Source organism: Micropterus dolomieu, linkage group LG19 (assembly GCF_021292245.1).
Source record: "Micropterus dolomieu isolate WLL.071019.BEF.003 ecotype Adirondacks linkage group LG19, ASM2129224v1, whole genome shotgun sequence".
NCBI classification, from domain to species: Eukaryota; Metazoa; Chordata; class Actinopteri; order Centrarchiformes; family Centrarchidae; genus Micropterus; species Micropterus dolomieu.
The window spans coordinates 13,933,738-13,948,778 of record NC_060168.1 but is presented as its reverse complement, the minus strand read 5'-3'; the positions used below and the strand labels follow the sequence as shown (position 1 = coordinate 13,948,778).

Here is a 15,041-nt window from a genome sequence, read left to right as displayed (position 1 = left end):
CCCTCCTACGGCCTCCTCCATGTCTCCTGATGTACTGGCCTGTCTCCTGGTAGCGCCTCCATGCTCTGGACACTACGCTGACAGACACAGCAAACCTTCTTGCCACAGCTCGCATTGATGTGCCATCCTGGATGAGCTGCACTACCTGAGCCACTTGTGTGGGTTGTAGACTCCGTCTCATGCTACCACTAGAGTGAAAGCACCGCCAGCATTCAAAAGTGACCAAAACATCAGCCAGGAAGCATAGGAACTGAGAAGTGGTCTGTGGTCACCACCTGTAGAACCACTCCTTTACTGGGGGCGTCTTGCTAATTGCCTATAATTTCCACCTGTTGTCTATTCCATTTGCACAACAGCATGTGAAATTGATTGTCAATCAGTGTTGCTTCCTAAGTGGACAGTTTGATTTCACAGGAGTGTGACTGACTGGAGTTACATTGTGTTGTTTAAGTGTTCCCTTTATTTTTTTGAGCAGTGTAATTCAGTAAGCCATAACGTTATACCTTGGTGATTTTTGGCCAGTTTTCAGCATCTATAGTTTATTTTTTTTCTTGTCTGTTATCTTCACTTAAACTATAGACAGCGAGGCTTTGATTGTTCAGCTGGTATTTATTAAACTATAGTAGTAATTTTGCAGTTATCTGAACTCTCTCTATGTTTGTGTTTGCCCAGCTGATGATGTTCGTTCAGAAGCTGATCACCAACAGGAAGGTGCAGGAGCAGCAGCTGGCCATGGCGAACCAGGCCAACTACCTGAACCAGCTAGCCCTGCAGAACGGCATGATGGGAGGCAGCGGGCTCAGCCAGATGGACCTGCTGGGCCTTTACCAGCAGCTCCACGGCCTGGGCTCCCATCAAGGCATGGGCAAGAATCCTGGACCCTCCAAGGGCCTGTAGGTCAGAGGGACCCCCATCCACCACCCCACCCAGCTAGCCAGCTCCCAGTGGCCCAGTTCACGCAAAGCCAAGTTCTCTGTCACAACCACACTGTGAGACCGCTCGGAGCTAAACGCAAACTGATGCACCAAGTAGAGGGTGGAGTAGTTTTGAGACTAGGCTGCTGTCCACTGGGGCCTCAAGTGGGATAGACTCTCAGTTCTTTGTTCTGTAGTTCACTGAGAGAAGGTGGAATATAATGTATAAATGACTGTGTGAAAGGAGTCCATTCAGAATTTCAACAGGAAAAACATGTATATACCGTCTCAATGTTATTCAAGTTCTATATCTTAATTTTTCATGTATTTAAAGACAGACACGTTTTACCCCTAATGCTTTAAGCATTGTATTGTTTTCCCCTTAAAAGAGGGTTTCCTTATTATTTAAACTCAGTTTTTTATACTGTTTTAAATGCCTAACTAAACCTGAGTGGGACCAGTGTCGTTGGTGACAGGACTCTATGATGTAAAGCTCGACATTATAGTTAGCCCCGGTAGATTCCTTCACCAATATCTAGCAAAGCAGACAGCTGATGGTGCTGCAAAGTCCTGCTCTTTTTGGGAGATAGTCAACAAAAACAGAAAAGGAAAAAAAAAAAACGACGGCCTTATATTGTTTCCTAAAAAAAACGCTCTGTAAAGTTCTGAGATTTGAGATTTGTTGAGAATCTTTTCTATTACGCTTTTAAGTGTTTACATTAGTTGTTGCTGAACATGGTAATGGAATGCTTGTGTTGTTCAAAACTGCCTGCCGGTTCCTATGACCTTTTTTTTTGTAACATCATTGTCACGTGTTGTCTAGCATAGCACTGTATGTCCTGTTCATTGTTTATGTTCCACTTGTGTTGATCCCAAGCTTGGGCGAGTGACTGGGTCTCACAAAGCGACAACCCGTTCAGCCGGGCATCACAGGGCCCAAAACCTTTCCCTTTACTCAACTGTCAAAGTTTGAAATGTTTCACGATGGACTTGATAGAGTAAAGACTGGAAATCTTTACGTGTCTGGCTGATTTGTTTCCTCTGCTTTGTGAGAAATGCCTTCTGGACATTGTAGTATAACCAGACAGGCCCCCAGACTACCTGTATTCTACTTTGGCACATTTTTGCTTCTAAAAGCTTAAACTGGTGTAACTGTTAATCATGAGGAATATGTACATTTCTCACGAAGAGGCGCCTGTTGTCTCTAGTTGGCTCCTGTGTTTGCACAATGTGTATTTCATAAATGTAGAGAAACTTTTTTGCCCTCCTCTAAGAATGTTCTTATGTTAGCAAATACACATGATTTGCCATGAATCTGATCTGCTATTATCTTGTATTTAATATAACATTTAATAAAGTGACCAAAAGGATGAGCAACTCCTGTGTTTGAGTCATTTGTTGTTTGTTTCAGGACTGAAATAGTAACCAGTGATTTACAGGGCATTCCTTTGCGTTGACTGAATTTAAAAAGGGCGATGTTTGTAGGAGATTTGGTCATCCTGGTTTGCTTCTTCGAGTCTTGTGATCTTGCACAAACATTTTATTAGACACATGCGTATGTGAAGCCTGACTGGTTAAATCTTGGAGGCTTATGCCACTATTGATATTTGTCTTAAAAAATCTGATAAAATATTAACCATTTTATGTGGCATATTTTGACTTTACTGGACAGATGCACCTCTTCTGACTCGTCCCGGCAGATATATCTTTTAGGTTCTAAACGTTGAATATACAATTTCATTCAGGTTCACTGTTGAGTCAGTCATACAATCAATCAACAGGAAATTGTGGTTTCGTGTAAAATTAAAGCAATAGTTTGCTTATTCACTTACATGCTAAGCATTAGATAACTGATACACTCATGTCTGTCTGGTAAATGCACTGAACAAAATTATAAACACAACATTTTTGTTTTTGCCCCATTCATCATGAACTGAACTCAAAAGATCTAAGACTTTCTCTATGTACACAAGAGGCCTATTTCTCTCAAATATTGTTCACAACTCTGTCAAAATCTGTGTTAGTGAGCGCTTCTCCTTTGCTGAGATAATCTATCCACCTCACAGTTGTGGCGTATCAAGATGCTGATCAGAGAGCATGGGTATTGCACAGGTGTGCCTTAGGTTTGCCACAGTATTTTATGCTGAGCTAAGCTAACCATCTCCTGGGCCCAGCTTCATATTTGCCATACACATTTGAGAGTGGTATGGACCTCATCTAATTCTCTGCAAGAAAGCAAATTATATTAACAGTTGGGAAGCAGATAGCTGACATGTCCTGGTGCAGTGTCCCTGTATTTCACACCCACAGCACTAAGTGCCTTTTGTCCCACTCTCTATTCCCTTTAATCTTTCATCTATTTTTCCCTCTCCCGGTATTGTTTTCATTTCTCAGTCTGCCAGGGTTTTCCCCTGCATGTCTTTGACTTTTCCATTCCCTCCCCCCCAGGGGAGCTTGCTCTCACAGCTTACAGATATCTGCCAGTGGAGAAACATTACAACTATTGCAGATGTTGAAATGTTGATCCCATCCCCTCTCAGCCCCAGATTACCACCACTCCAGTTTTGCAGCACATCCCCGCTGGTTCTCTGTGCAGCAGGCAGCTGTTTCTGTCAATTGAGTACACTACAGTGAAGTCTGAGGCCCCTGCAATGAACAACCAATCACTGCTCTAAATCTATGCTGATGTGTAAAGCCCAATTAGGAGTCGGGATCCAGTTGCATAAGGAATCCGATTTTGTATGGTGGATGTAGGCTGACTAAGACCTTGTGGAGACAGAGAGGGCCTGTGCAAATTACTTGGTAAAGGGTTTATGAGTGCAAATTGGCATGCGATACTATCAGCGCTCTCTGGGAAAAAATGCTGTATCTTTTTACGCAATAACCTTTTTGACAGCAGGATAAAATGCCATGTAGTCATTGCTTTTAAAGTCATTACATTTGAGGTATTTTAATAATAGTGAGCATCCTGCATAATAATGATCTTGCAGTACTGTTATCTTACATCAGCAAAGCCTGAATTGTTTTTGTCTACATTTTAATGTTAGGCGAAAACCACAAACGTCAACCTCATGGTGGCAACAGAGGAAAACTTAGTCAAAGTCATTACAACTCGTCCTCTAGGGACCATAAATGTCTGTACAAACTTTCATGGCCATCCATCCAACAAGTTGCTAGCGCGGCTGCAAAACAAAGGAGGAAAAAAACATCCACATAGATTTTGTATCTGGTTTTAATTGGTACATCAGATTTTAATCCAAGCAACAACAAAAAAGTCTCTCACATTGATTTCTCGATGGCAGGACAATTTTATTGTCATGGTCATTGCAGTTTTTTTTTGGGGGGGGGGGTGTTGGGTGTCATTTCAGTAGAATCTACAGTCCAGATAACTTCAAGTTCATTACAAAATAAATTCTTTGCAATAAATAAATATATAGATTTATATTTATACTTTATATGTAGAAAATAAATATATTGTACATCTCATAAATAGGATCACCCATATGTACACCTCAGCTACTTGCATTTTTAATAATGTTCCTGACACTCTGAACATTACAAGTCACCATCCTTTAAAAAAAAAACCCATTGCTTATTCTTTACAACCACAGTCAGAGAAGTGCTTTTGTCCCGAGCTTAATCGCTTGTTTTTGCATAGATTTCCTACAAGACGCTGCGTGATATTTTATTCAGATTCAGAGATTGTTCGACTCTGATGATGACATGGGAGACAAAGTGGGCCAACAGCTGGGACTGGGGATGTGCAGTAAGTGCTCTTTCATCTATCACACGTTCATTTTAAGAGATTTTATTTCCATCTTTCATCTTCGATTTTGAAGACGACTTAATAAAACTCCAGTTCTGTCTCCCAGACATTCTCCCTACAGACTCTTTAGTACCTGACTATCCCAACCTGTCACTTAACCTGCATGTAGCACATAGTTTGTGTATTCTCACCCTTCTCCTTACTATCTCTGTGAATGTGGAATCTACCCTGTCTAACATTTACCATGACTGTGTATAGTGCGTGACAAATGCACAATGTGACATCTGCAGTGCTTTCCGTCAGCTCCTAAAAGTCTCTCTCTTGGTGTACTCATCGTCGACCATTCGTTTCTTCCCCCACACCAGCTTAGTGCTGTGCAGAACCGCCAAGAGCCACGACCATCCACTTGCCGCTGCATGGTGCTTCAGTATCAAAAAAAGTGGTTATTGGGAAAACATGGCACTTGATTTGATCGTCCTGATTGCCCCACAGCAGGGCAGCCATGCGGGCCTCCTCCGTCCATGTCCTCAGTGGTTTAAGAAATTTACTTCCCCCTCCTCTCTGTAGTCCACTGCAGAGGCAAAGAATCAACATCCAGGAACATGCACAATGTTTATGTCAGTGCTTGGCAGTGGGCTGAGGTGCAAACTCAGTGACCTCAGGGGGAGTTGAGGGTAAACAGTTCTGTACCAGGTCCAAAATATCCACAACACCCCCTCTCTCCTCTTCTTTTATTTCCGCTCCTCCTAATGGAATCAGTTCTCCGGGCGTAAGCGCTGGTCACCTGTACTGGAATAAGTCCCTGTACGCCTGAGGGATCTTTTCAATCTCCACAGGCCTGGGTAAAAAGTGGGTGAGTTTCTGGTGTTTTTTAGTCCTGCCGCCCTCCCTGGGCGAGCCATCCTTGTTTAAGGCCACATAGTAGAAGCGCCCCGTGTCATTGTGCTTGTACAGAGTTGAAGCGTAGGTGTTGTACCAGTTCTCCTCAAACTGCTCTCTGAACACACATTCTGCTGTCAACTTCTTCTGCCGGAGAGAAAACAACAAATTAGTTGTGTGCTGAAGTCCTGCTCACACGGCACTGAGTGAGATGAGAAAGACAATTTGCAACAAGATTAAAGAGACATAAACATGCAGTTGAGATTGAGAGGGGTGATGCCACTTTGCACGCAGATTCCACCCATCCTGGTGCACTAGTTCATGTGTTTCATTAACTATTTTTGGGCTGCGCTTGAAAGTTGAAATGAACCAGGAGAATCTCATTTAGGCAGGTACTCATTATGACTAAAGAGGCGGAGGTCATTAGGAGCGGTGTTTCACTTTACACCCCACACTCATTCCTCAGACCTGTTAACCTCTTGTTGTGCATGAAGAATGATTTCCATCCCTGTGATGCAAGAAGAACAGCGCAGAGGCGTACAATCTTACACAAACACACACACACACACACACACACAGCAGCGGGGGTGTCCCAAACTCCCCCCGTTCTTCCTCCTGGACACTCTTTCCCTCGGACTAACTCTCTCTATTTTTTTTTTTGGCTTAAGGGGACGTGGCTTCTCTACACAGCAATGAGTCAATCTCTGACTTTAATAACACGCGTTATATTTGTAGCAAGTGTTTGTGCAAGAGTCTCTTTTTTTTATTCCAGCAGCAATTTTGTTGATTGGCTGTCAGGCTCTGCTTGGCTGCAGCTGTGTGGTGAAGCTGTTGTCTGTAAACACAGCCCAGAGGGCACATGACTGGGCCAGCTCCATCCTAGCACACACACACACACACACACACACACACACACACACACACACACACACACACACACACACACACACACACACACACACACACAAAAATCTCATCGGATCAAAAGTCCGCCAAGGTCTGGTGGTTGTGGGACGGAAGCACCCTTCTACCTGTTTCCCTCCTCCCCTCCACCTCCTGGCCTCTCGGCTTCAGACAGACTTGTCTACATCGGTCCTTCTGTCAGTCAGGTGACTCAGTCAGGTGTGCAATTACCCCCCTCCCCCCAACACACACACACCATTCACTGCCTCCCACCCCTCCCCCAGGGTCAACGCTCCAGGATGCCAGACTCTGATAGCATGCAGTAACAAAATCTGCACCTTTAACATAATGGCCATGCTTAAAAGTAGCCTCTGTTCGAAATGTTCAGAGCCAGGGGGAGTCTGAGCCCTGAGGGGCCCTCAGGTAATGCTCTGGGACACCTGATACAGGTAACCCTCACATACTTCCCCTTCATCATCTTTACCCCCCCCCTCCAGATACCAACAACATGATGAGACAAAGTAAGCCAGGATGAAAAAAACCCTGAAATGTTCTCTATAGATACTGCATTTACTGTGGAAAAGATATTTCTTCTATATTTAACAGTGAGGCCCAAACTTGAGTCCAGCTGTGCACAGAGAGGTAATCTCCACCAAATTCACACACAGCACACGTCCAGAGTGACTCCAAACGGTCCTGCCTCCACTTCAGGAAAATATGTAAATATTTCTGGATATCTCAAAACTAAATGAAGAGGTTGGTTTGCTCACTAAAGCTGCAAAATCTGCTTTTCCTTGAGTTCCTTCACATTGGAAACAAGTATAAATAAAAATATGTTCTCTTTTCTTTGCTACTGCCAGTGTAGTTTTTGGTCCAAAAGTCCTCATTTATTGGCTCTACTGTCTTTATGATTAATTTCTCTGGTCAGCATGCTGAAGCACAGCAGCAGCGGAGGGATGCATGTGAGTGTGAGACTGTTGAGGAGAAATACAATTTGTTTTGTCTCACTGTGGTTTTCCTGTCTGCCACGAACCTTGATAACAAACTGTCTCTCAGAAAGCGACTGAAAACTTAATTTTGAAAGATTACTTACTGACGTAAGTATATTGTAAAAACAAAAAAAAAGAGTTTAATTTTATGAGAATGGCTGGGAAACAGTGTTTTCTGTAAAACAAGTCACCAGTATTCAATGGCCAGACTTATTGGGAATGAGACCCTGGGCTGCATGGCGAGGGCGGGGTTGTGAATGGACGGTTGTTGTTTTTTTTTTGACTCACCGACCCATAGAGCTCTCCTTTCTCATTCATGCCGAGGTAGAGTCCAGCGTCCACCCCTCTGATGCTGACCAGACCCACTGCCAGACTGATGAACTCCAGGATACCTGAGGTCCAATGATGCACACACACAATGCACAAAGAAACAGTCAGCAATGCCCACAAACACACAGCAACAAGTGGCCTCCATCTATGTGACAGCACACCAGATGGCTGAATTTGCACTGCAAATTGTTCATTGTCATCTTGTGTCCCACAAGATGCTTTTTTAGTCATTATGATTCCTATATGATAACAAAGCATCTTCTTGCATATCCACTCTACAAAATTAATGAATGAAAAACTGCTGTTTTAAGGCCACTGAATAACAAGTTTTTTTCCATTGCTCAAAATAAAAATATATGGACTGGATGAGAACAGCACCATATAGGGATTAGAAGTAGCATTTTTATTCTGGTCTAAAGAACATAAATCGCTCATTTATACATAATAGGTTATAGTGTCTTTAAATGTGTTCATCCTGTCTTTGTGACTTCCCAACTGGCTACCAACACAGACTGAGAAGTCACTTTTATGAATCTGAGATGTGGGTAAGTTGTTTAGTGAGCTGCTGACTCACACAAAGTTACAGGAACTTGTACTTCAAAGGCGGGGAAACAACTGGTAGAATTAAAAGCTGTTGTGATGCAGAGGTTAGTCAGAGAGGATCCAGCTGGCTGTGCTGACTGGCAGAAGCCAGCTTACAGCCACCTGGTCCCCATCTCGCTGACCTCATCTGATGCCAGAGGATGACAGAGAACATCCCTCTAATTTTTTTGTGGGGTGAAGAGTGTGTTTCATATCCCTCTAATCAAAGCCTTGTCTTCCTTGCAGCTCTGACAAAAGGCCTTGCATTTTAAACGCTAAGTGAAGCCAGAAACAAACACGCGGACCACCCAATCCCTGTCAACCGCTTGTTTTGGCTGCAGTCTGAACATTAAACCTTCCCTGAATTCTGCTTGGGTCATGCTTTAATGTAGGGTTCTTCCACTCTTTCCAGCCTACAGCTGTGAGACGGCTGCGTGGATATGAGGCGCGAGATGTCTGCGTATCTGCCCTCTGACCTCATTTGTTTATCGTTCTCCCGCGAGCCGCACCTCGCTCCATTTAGGCTACGTTAAGGTACCAAATATTCAGAACTGCGGGCGCGCGCGCGCCCACGTGCGGGCTGTTGCTGTGACCACGACACGCGCACGCGCTGCTTGTTTGGTGCTTTGAGGTGAGACACCTGCCCCCCGATGCGCAGCGGGGATTGCCAGGGAAAGGTGTGTGGCTCTGCTTTCTTGCGCGCAAGGTGACAGTGACGCACGACCGGGTATCCACTGGGGATGTGCGGCAGGAAAATGCCTCTCAATAATACTCACTTCACCCACTTTTTAGAGTGACAGCAGTGACAATGGTCTAATTTGATAGTACAAGATAGCTAAATATCAGTGGCCTCGTAAATAGGCTGACTGAAAACTGTAATTACATTTTGTAATATTGCTTATTGCTTTCCTCTAGATTACCACAGGCCATATTTCATTTAAAAATCTCTGTCAGTAGGCCATTTTTGTTCAATCGTCCTTGATGGTAAATCAAACTATGGACCTATTTCTGTCAATTAAGACACATTACATAACATAATCTTCAATATTTGGAATTTGTACTGTAAAAGTTGGTTGCTCAAGAAATACCCTCACCAAATCTGCTGTGGTCCTGTCTTGTTCCATACACTGTCCCATTGGGGAATATCTCCAGCTGAAAGCCCGTCCTGCAGTAGAGCTGCCGCCGCCTCAGGATCCCTTTTAGGTGCCCAAAATCCGTAGGCGACCCCCGCTGCAGCCTCCCTTCAATCTGCCCCAGCCGCTCATTCAAGCCCACTGGAGACTCCGGCAAGGGCATATTCCCGAGTGCAGGAAAGCTTTGTAAATCCAAGTCGATTGTCCCCAGAAAACTCCCGACCTCTCCCATTGTGTGCACAGCTGTCAAATTAAGCGAAGTCATTTAAAATGTACGGTGACTCAAGGAGGGAAAAAAGTTTACACAAGTCCGGTCCATGCACGCACAAAGCGTTCGCAGCGCGTCGTGCTCCTCCAAATCAGCTGCGTCCTTTCACTTTATTAATCTCCTCCTGCTATAATCATCCGTTTGATATGTCTGTTTATCAGATGGAAAGACTCTATTATATACATACTCCCCACGCATTCTCACATTGGATATTCAAACACAAGCCACGCCTGGCTGGCATCCCTTCTTACGTGCATCAGTTTCCTTACTGAAAGTGCACTTTCAGTCCAACTTTTACCACTGATGATGCCGCAGTCTACACCTTTATGCCACTGCGCTCTTAGAAAGCTGTATCTATCTTCCGACCAAGCAAATCCGAGTCCCGAAGTATCTTCTCAGTGTTCCTGCGCTCCTGATTGCGGTCCGAGGCTGTCTGATAAAACCACATCGCCTATCCAGGGGCAGGACACTCTGGCAACAGTTTGTGGTGCATTAAAATGCGACACAGATGCAGAAGCAAAGATCATCATAGTTCAAACACAAAGGCGAAAAGCTACATCTATCATAAACTGTAACAACCAATCCACCCCAAGGGCAATCCATATACTCTGACTGTTTTTTTTGTTGGTCGCAGCATAGCCTCTCCTGGAAACAAAAAGAAAAGGAAAACCACAAAGCATCAGGCGAACGTCCCCCCCCCACACACAAGAATATCAAAATAATCTGTGCATAATCTCAGAGTATTCCGACCTCCTGCACAAGTGTTCTCCACCTCCTTGTTGGAAGCAGGTGCTTCCTCGCCCATCTGCACAACGTTTGCAAAGTGCTCCAGCAAACCAGCAGCTTAACCACTTGTACTGGCAAAGTAGGGGGTGGGGGGACTCCAAGTGCTGATGACGTGTAATATCAAATCTGACTGGTGCAGAGACTGTATGAACTTGTGGAGTCATCACAGGTTCTATAATGAAAGTGTTTTGCATGATTCTTTTTTAAAATGTTGATTTCCCCTACTGACTTCTGTGTGAAGTTTCAATAAACTGCTGCCTCTCCACAAAACTTCTGCTGCTTAGTAATTATGTAAGCACCACACTGTGCAAAGAAAGATATACACATATATATTTATATATTAGGCTATTTATTATATTCACTCATAACTGCATTCCAGATTTTTACTATAGTAGTAGAAAAAAAGTACTTGTGCAAAAAAACAACAACATTCATGTGTACTATAAGTAGCATTATTCTGTTGTAGTTAGTTTAGGTGGTGTTCATTTTAATTTTAATAAAATAAATTAAAAGTCACAATCACATGGTCCTATTTTGTGTGTGAAATAGATAGAAAGTGACGACTAACTGTAAATAAATATAGAGGGGGGAAAGTACAAAGTAGCATCATTTTAATACTCAAGTACTAGTACCTCAGAACTGTACTGAAGTATATTGCTTGAGTTTAAATGTGCTTGGTTACTTTCCATCACTGATTAGCGCCTTCACACCTCCACCTCCGTTTGTCAGCTGAAGCCACAGTACCTCCACTGAAGTCAAACATTTTGATGTTTCAGGTGCACAGTAAGCTGTGCCATCCTGTACATGAAAGAGAGCACAGAGAAAGTCACAACAGGAATAATGAATAATGGGTGTAATTTATGATTGAATGGGGATTTTGCATCCCCTCCGTGCACACTGGGGCAACAGGTCCCAACTTGCGGCTTCGCAGGGAGAAAAAGGAGAAAGAAGAAGAAAAAAAGCGCAGCCGTTTAGTGAAGACTTTATTTCTGTGCGAGGATCGAAATGAAAACAAACTGCAGGAGTGTTTTAATTAGTTCACTGTTCTTGAGATATCAGTGACAGCGGGGCGAGCGGGAGGGAAGGGCGTGATTACATCAATAACACCGTTTAACTATTAGGCATGTTATTTTAGACCTCCCTCAAGCTGTTTTCGGAAACCCCCGTCCTGAGTTCTCACCTCGGAGCTGCTCATCACAAGGAGAAGCAGCCTCCATGACGCTGCCATAAAGGGATTTATGACAGCGTCTCGCTCCCATGAATGGTGACAAAAAGTACGCTAAAATGACCTAAAGTATGTATGTATGATTTTTGATGTCACTGTCAAGCTTTGATGAATTTCTTGGTTTCTTGTTTTAAGCTAATTTATCAACTTTTTGTGGTGGCGGTGCAATCTATTCAGAAGCAGATGTGGCTGTCTTTCAGGGCTCTTCTGAGTGTGATACAGTATGACCCTCCAAAGCACGCGGGCCTTTTTCACTGCTACTAATTACGCCACTATAAATCTTACGAGAGCGTCGTGGCTGCATTGAAGTCAGAGGAGGGACAGTGGCTTTCAGCCGGTGCGGGATATGAAAGGTGGTGGGGGTGATGAATGCCCATGGGCCTCTGCTTGATGAATTGGGGAAAGGGGTTGACGAGGAGTCAGGGATGGTCAGGCTTTGTGCGAACAGACACCAGGGCCCTCGCTGCAGAAGAGGATGAAAGGAGGATTCGTCTCAGCTAAAGGGTGGAAGGAGAGGGATTAAAGAAAAGAGAAGGGGAGAAAGAAAGACAGTGAAACAGAGTAATAGAAATTTTAAAGGAAACACTCAACCCCCCTCACAAGCATGTTCTGACTTTTGGTCACTGTCCATCTCCTGTGGGCAAAACTGAAATCATTCTTAAAGGCTATTAAGTGTTAGAACAAAAATCGAGAGGTGGTAAATTCTGATTTCATTTTTTTGGTAGCTATTAGAGCTACATCTGTTGCTGGTCAGCTATATTTTATAGTTGACATGGCAGATTTATGGCTGTAGACACACACACACACACACACACACACACACACACACACACACACACACACACACACACACACACAGAAAGTCCAGAGTTAAAATGTTCCCATATGCTGAGAACCTGCAGAGGATATAGAAATGAAGATAATGACCTCAAGTGCATGGCTGCAGCTTTGATGTCGCTCTCCCATGAGTCGAAATTGAAAATGAAGTTACACTTGCAGTGGGAATTGGAGGCTAATAAGTGCCTCAACTGTTTATTTGGATTAGACAAACCTCTTCAGAGGGGTGAGCAAAGTAGACAAATAAAGCAGGTATGTTGTGAGATGTTTTGATTCGATTATGCTCCAGGTGCTTGTCTGTATTTTGCCGGCCATTGTTTAAGTTAAAATACATAGGCTAACATTAACATTTTGGGAAATATGCTTTCTTTGTTTTCTTTGATTTCTCACTCTCATGTCTGTGCGGAAAATATGAAGCTGAAGCCAGCAGCCAATTAGCTTAGCATAAAGGCTGGAAACAAGGGGAAAAGCAAGCTAAACTGGCTCTGTCAGAAGGTAGCCTAAATCCTCCTACCAGCATCTCTAAAGGTCACTGATTATAACGTCATAGCTCATTTGTTTAATCTATACAAAAACCAGAGGGGTTTCATGTGCCAGACTACTTCTTGGTTAGGCCTACTACTTCTGGGAACTTCCTGGAGTCAGCTGGTCCCCTCTAGCTAGACCAGCACATAATCCTCTGTAAAACAACAAATTGTCATTTTTGGTTTTGTATGGCTTAAACAAACTAAATAATGTGTTAATTATTTAGCTTTAGAGGTGCTGATGATCTTTTGCCTTTGGGTTAGCTGCTTTCCCCTGTTTCTACTCATTATGCTAAGCTAAGCAGCTGCAGCTGTAGCTTTATATTTGACAGACATGAGAGTGATATCGATCTTCTCATCTAACTTGGCAAGAAGGCGAATACGCGTATTTCCCTAAATGTCAAACAATTCCCATAAGCATGTTCAGTGATGTTGCATATTTCAACAATATGCTCAAAAAATTTTATCTTCTGCATGTGAAGAATGTGAAACAGAGCCCCCCCCCCAATCCCCTCCTCTCATACTGGTCATAGAGGAGCCAGTTGCATCCTCCTTCTCCTGTGATGGATGCCCAGTTTAGAAGAAGGCCTCCCGCTGCTCCTGATGGCTCACACATAATCATCAGATCTGGGATCAGGTTCCTCGAACCCCTCTTAACCCCAGCCAAGTGAGGACATGAAAAAACGGCTGACTGGATGTCAGTGGCGATTAGGAATGAGACCTCATATCTCGTACCACCCGGTTAACAAGGCCACTGAAGGGGTCATACCCCCGCGTCTCCTCGCTGGCAGAGCAGCACAGCAAAGTGTAAGGACTGTTGAGTGTGGCTGCAGAGCGGCGCTACAAACTCCCAGCGAGAGGAGAGAAAGGACATCATCTGTTCTTATTTTACCTTTTGTCAAGCAGCATGTGGAAAATGATCTTCACTGTGAGTTATTTGCAGAGCTGGATTCCGTGTTATTTCATTCCCTAGCAGAGACATAACAGTGAGGGTCTCCTCTTTCACGCAGGTGGTCCTTTGGCCTTGTTCAAGGGCGCTGTATGCGCTGGGGCAGGGTGGAAGGGTATGCTTGGGGGTGGCGGATGAGTGAGGGGGGGTGGACACAGACAGATGCATGCGAATTTAGGTAATGGTGTAACATTTCAGAGCCTGCTTTCCTTGGCCACCCCATGTAAAGATAGTGTTAATTAATTTGTTTGGTTTGCTTTTAAGCACTAACGAAGGGAGCCCTCCAGGTTCTGCAGGTTTTGAGAAGCCACTAGCGCGCAAGAAACACAGTCTAAAACCAACATTTGTTGTACAAATTGCTTGCATATGTTCTTGGGAGAGGGAAAAAGATCCTTGTCATGACACACCAACAGAGATGTCCCACTATGTTTTTTTTAACTCAATGGGAAAACCTTGGTAGGAATATTTTAAGATTGTTTCCAACATTTTGGTTTAGCAGTTAATTATCCGTACTCCAAACTTGTGGTTTTGCTGTTTTCATGAGGCGGCTGACACATTATGCTGAATTTCATGGCCTAAACTTCCTACTTATCCATGATATTAATAGGTTTTTTAAAAAAAACAAAACGTTTTGCTCGCTGATTGTTCTGGTCACCCTCACAGATGTCTTTAGGACTATACATACAGCCTCACGTTAGTCTGCCCCTGCTTCATGAATGACTAGCTGAAAGGAGCCCTCTCTATGTGAGCGATGTTCCACCTGTCCATCCACGCCGATGACTGAGGCGCAGTGTAATAACATCAATAACAGCTCGACGTGTGTTTCTCAGCTCTGAAGGGCTGAGGTCTGACGTTAGAGAGTGTATATGCGTGATCATGATCCTGTCTGATGAGAGAACAGGCCCTCAGAGTGAGACTATTATTCTTACAACAACACAGAGCCGGAATCTACCCTC

General features: G+C 43.8%; 2 protein-coding genes across 5 annotated transcripts in view; one reads left to right on the top strand and one right to left on the bottom strand.

Annotated features, from left to right (window-relative positions):
* Nucleotides 1-2,291, top strand: part of atrx (ATRX chromatin remodeler) — a 36,676-nt gene extending 34,385 nt beyond the window's left edge. For all 3 annotated transcript variants that reach the window (XM_046029759.1, XM_046029760.1, XM_046029758.1), the window contains exon 34: nt 673-2,291. In XM_046029759.1, coding sequence (XP_045885715.1) covers nt 673-897 — 225 coding nt within the window. In that variant the 3' untranslated portion in view covers nt 898-2,291. The remainder of the gene's footprint in view (nt 1-672) is intronic.
* A 1,839-nt stretch (nt 2,292-4,130) lies between these two features.
* On the bottom strand, nt 4,131-10,322 carry fgf16 (fibroblast growth factor 16). Of its 2 annotated transcripts, none has more exons than XM_046030834.1 (3): nt 9,458-10,322; nt 7,740-7,843; nt 4,131-5,706 (listed from the first exon to the last, which is right to left on the bottom strand). In XM_046030834.1, the coding sequence occupies exons 1-3, from the start codon at nt 9,759-9,761 to the stop codon at nt 5,461-5,463; spliced, it is 654 nt and encodes a 217-aa protein (XP_045886790.1). In that variant the 5' UTR covers nt 9,762-10,322; the 3' UTR covers nt 4,131-5,460. The 2 variants fall into 2 exon arrangements, with proteins under 2 accessions (XP_045886790.1, XP_045886791.1); XM_046030835.1 differs by having other exon boundaries at nt 4,131-5,703.
* Between the last annotated feature and the right edge of the window lie 4,719 nt (nt 10,323-15,041).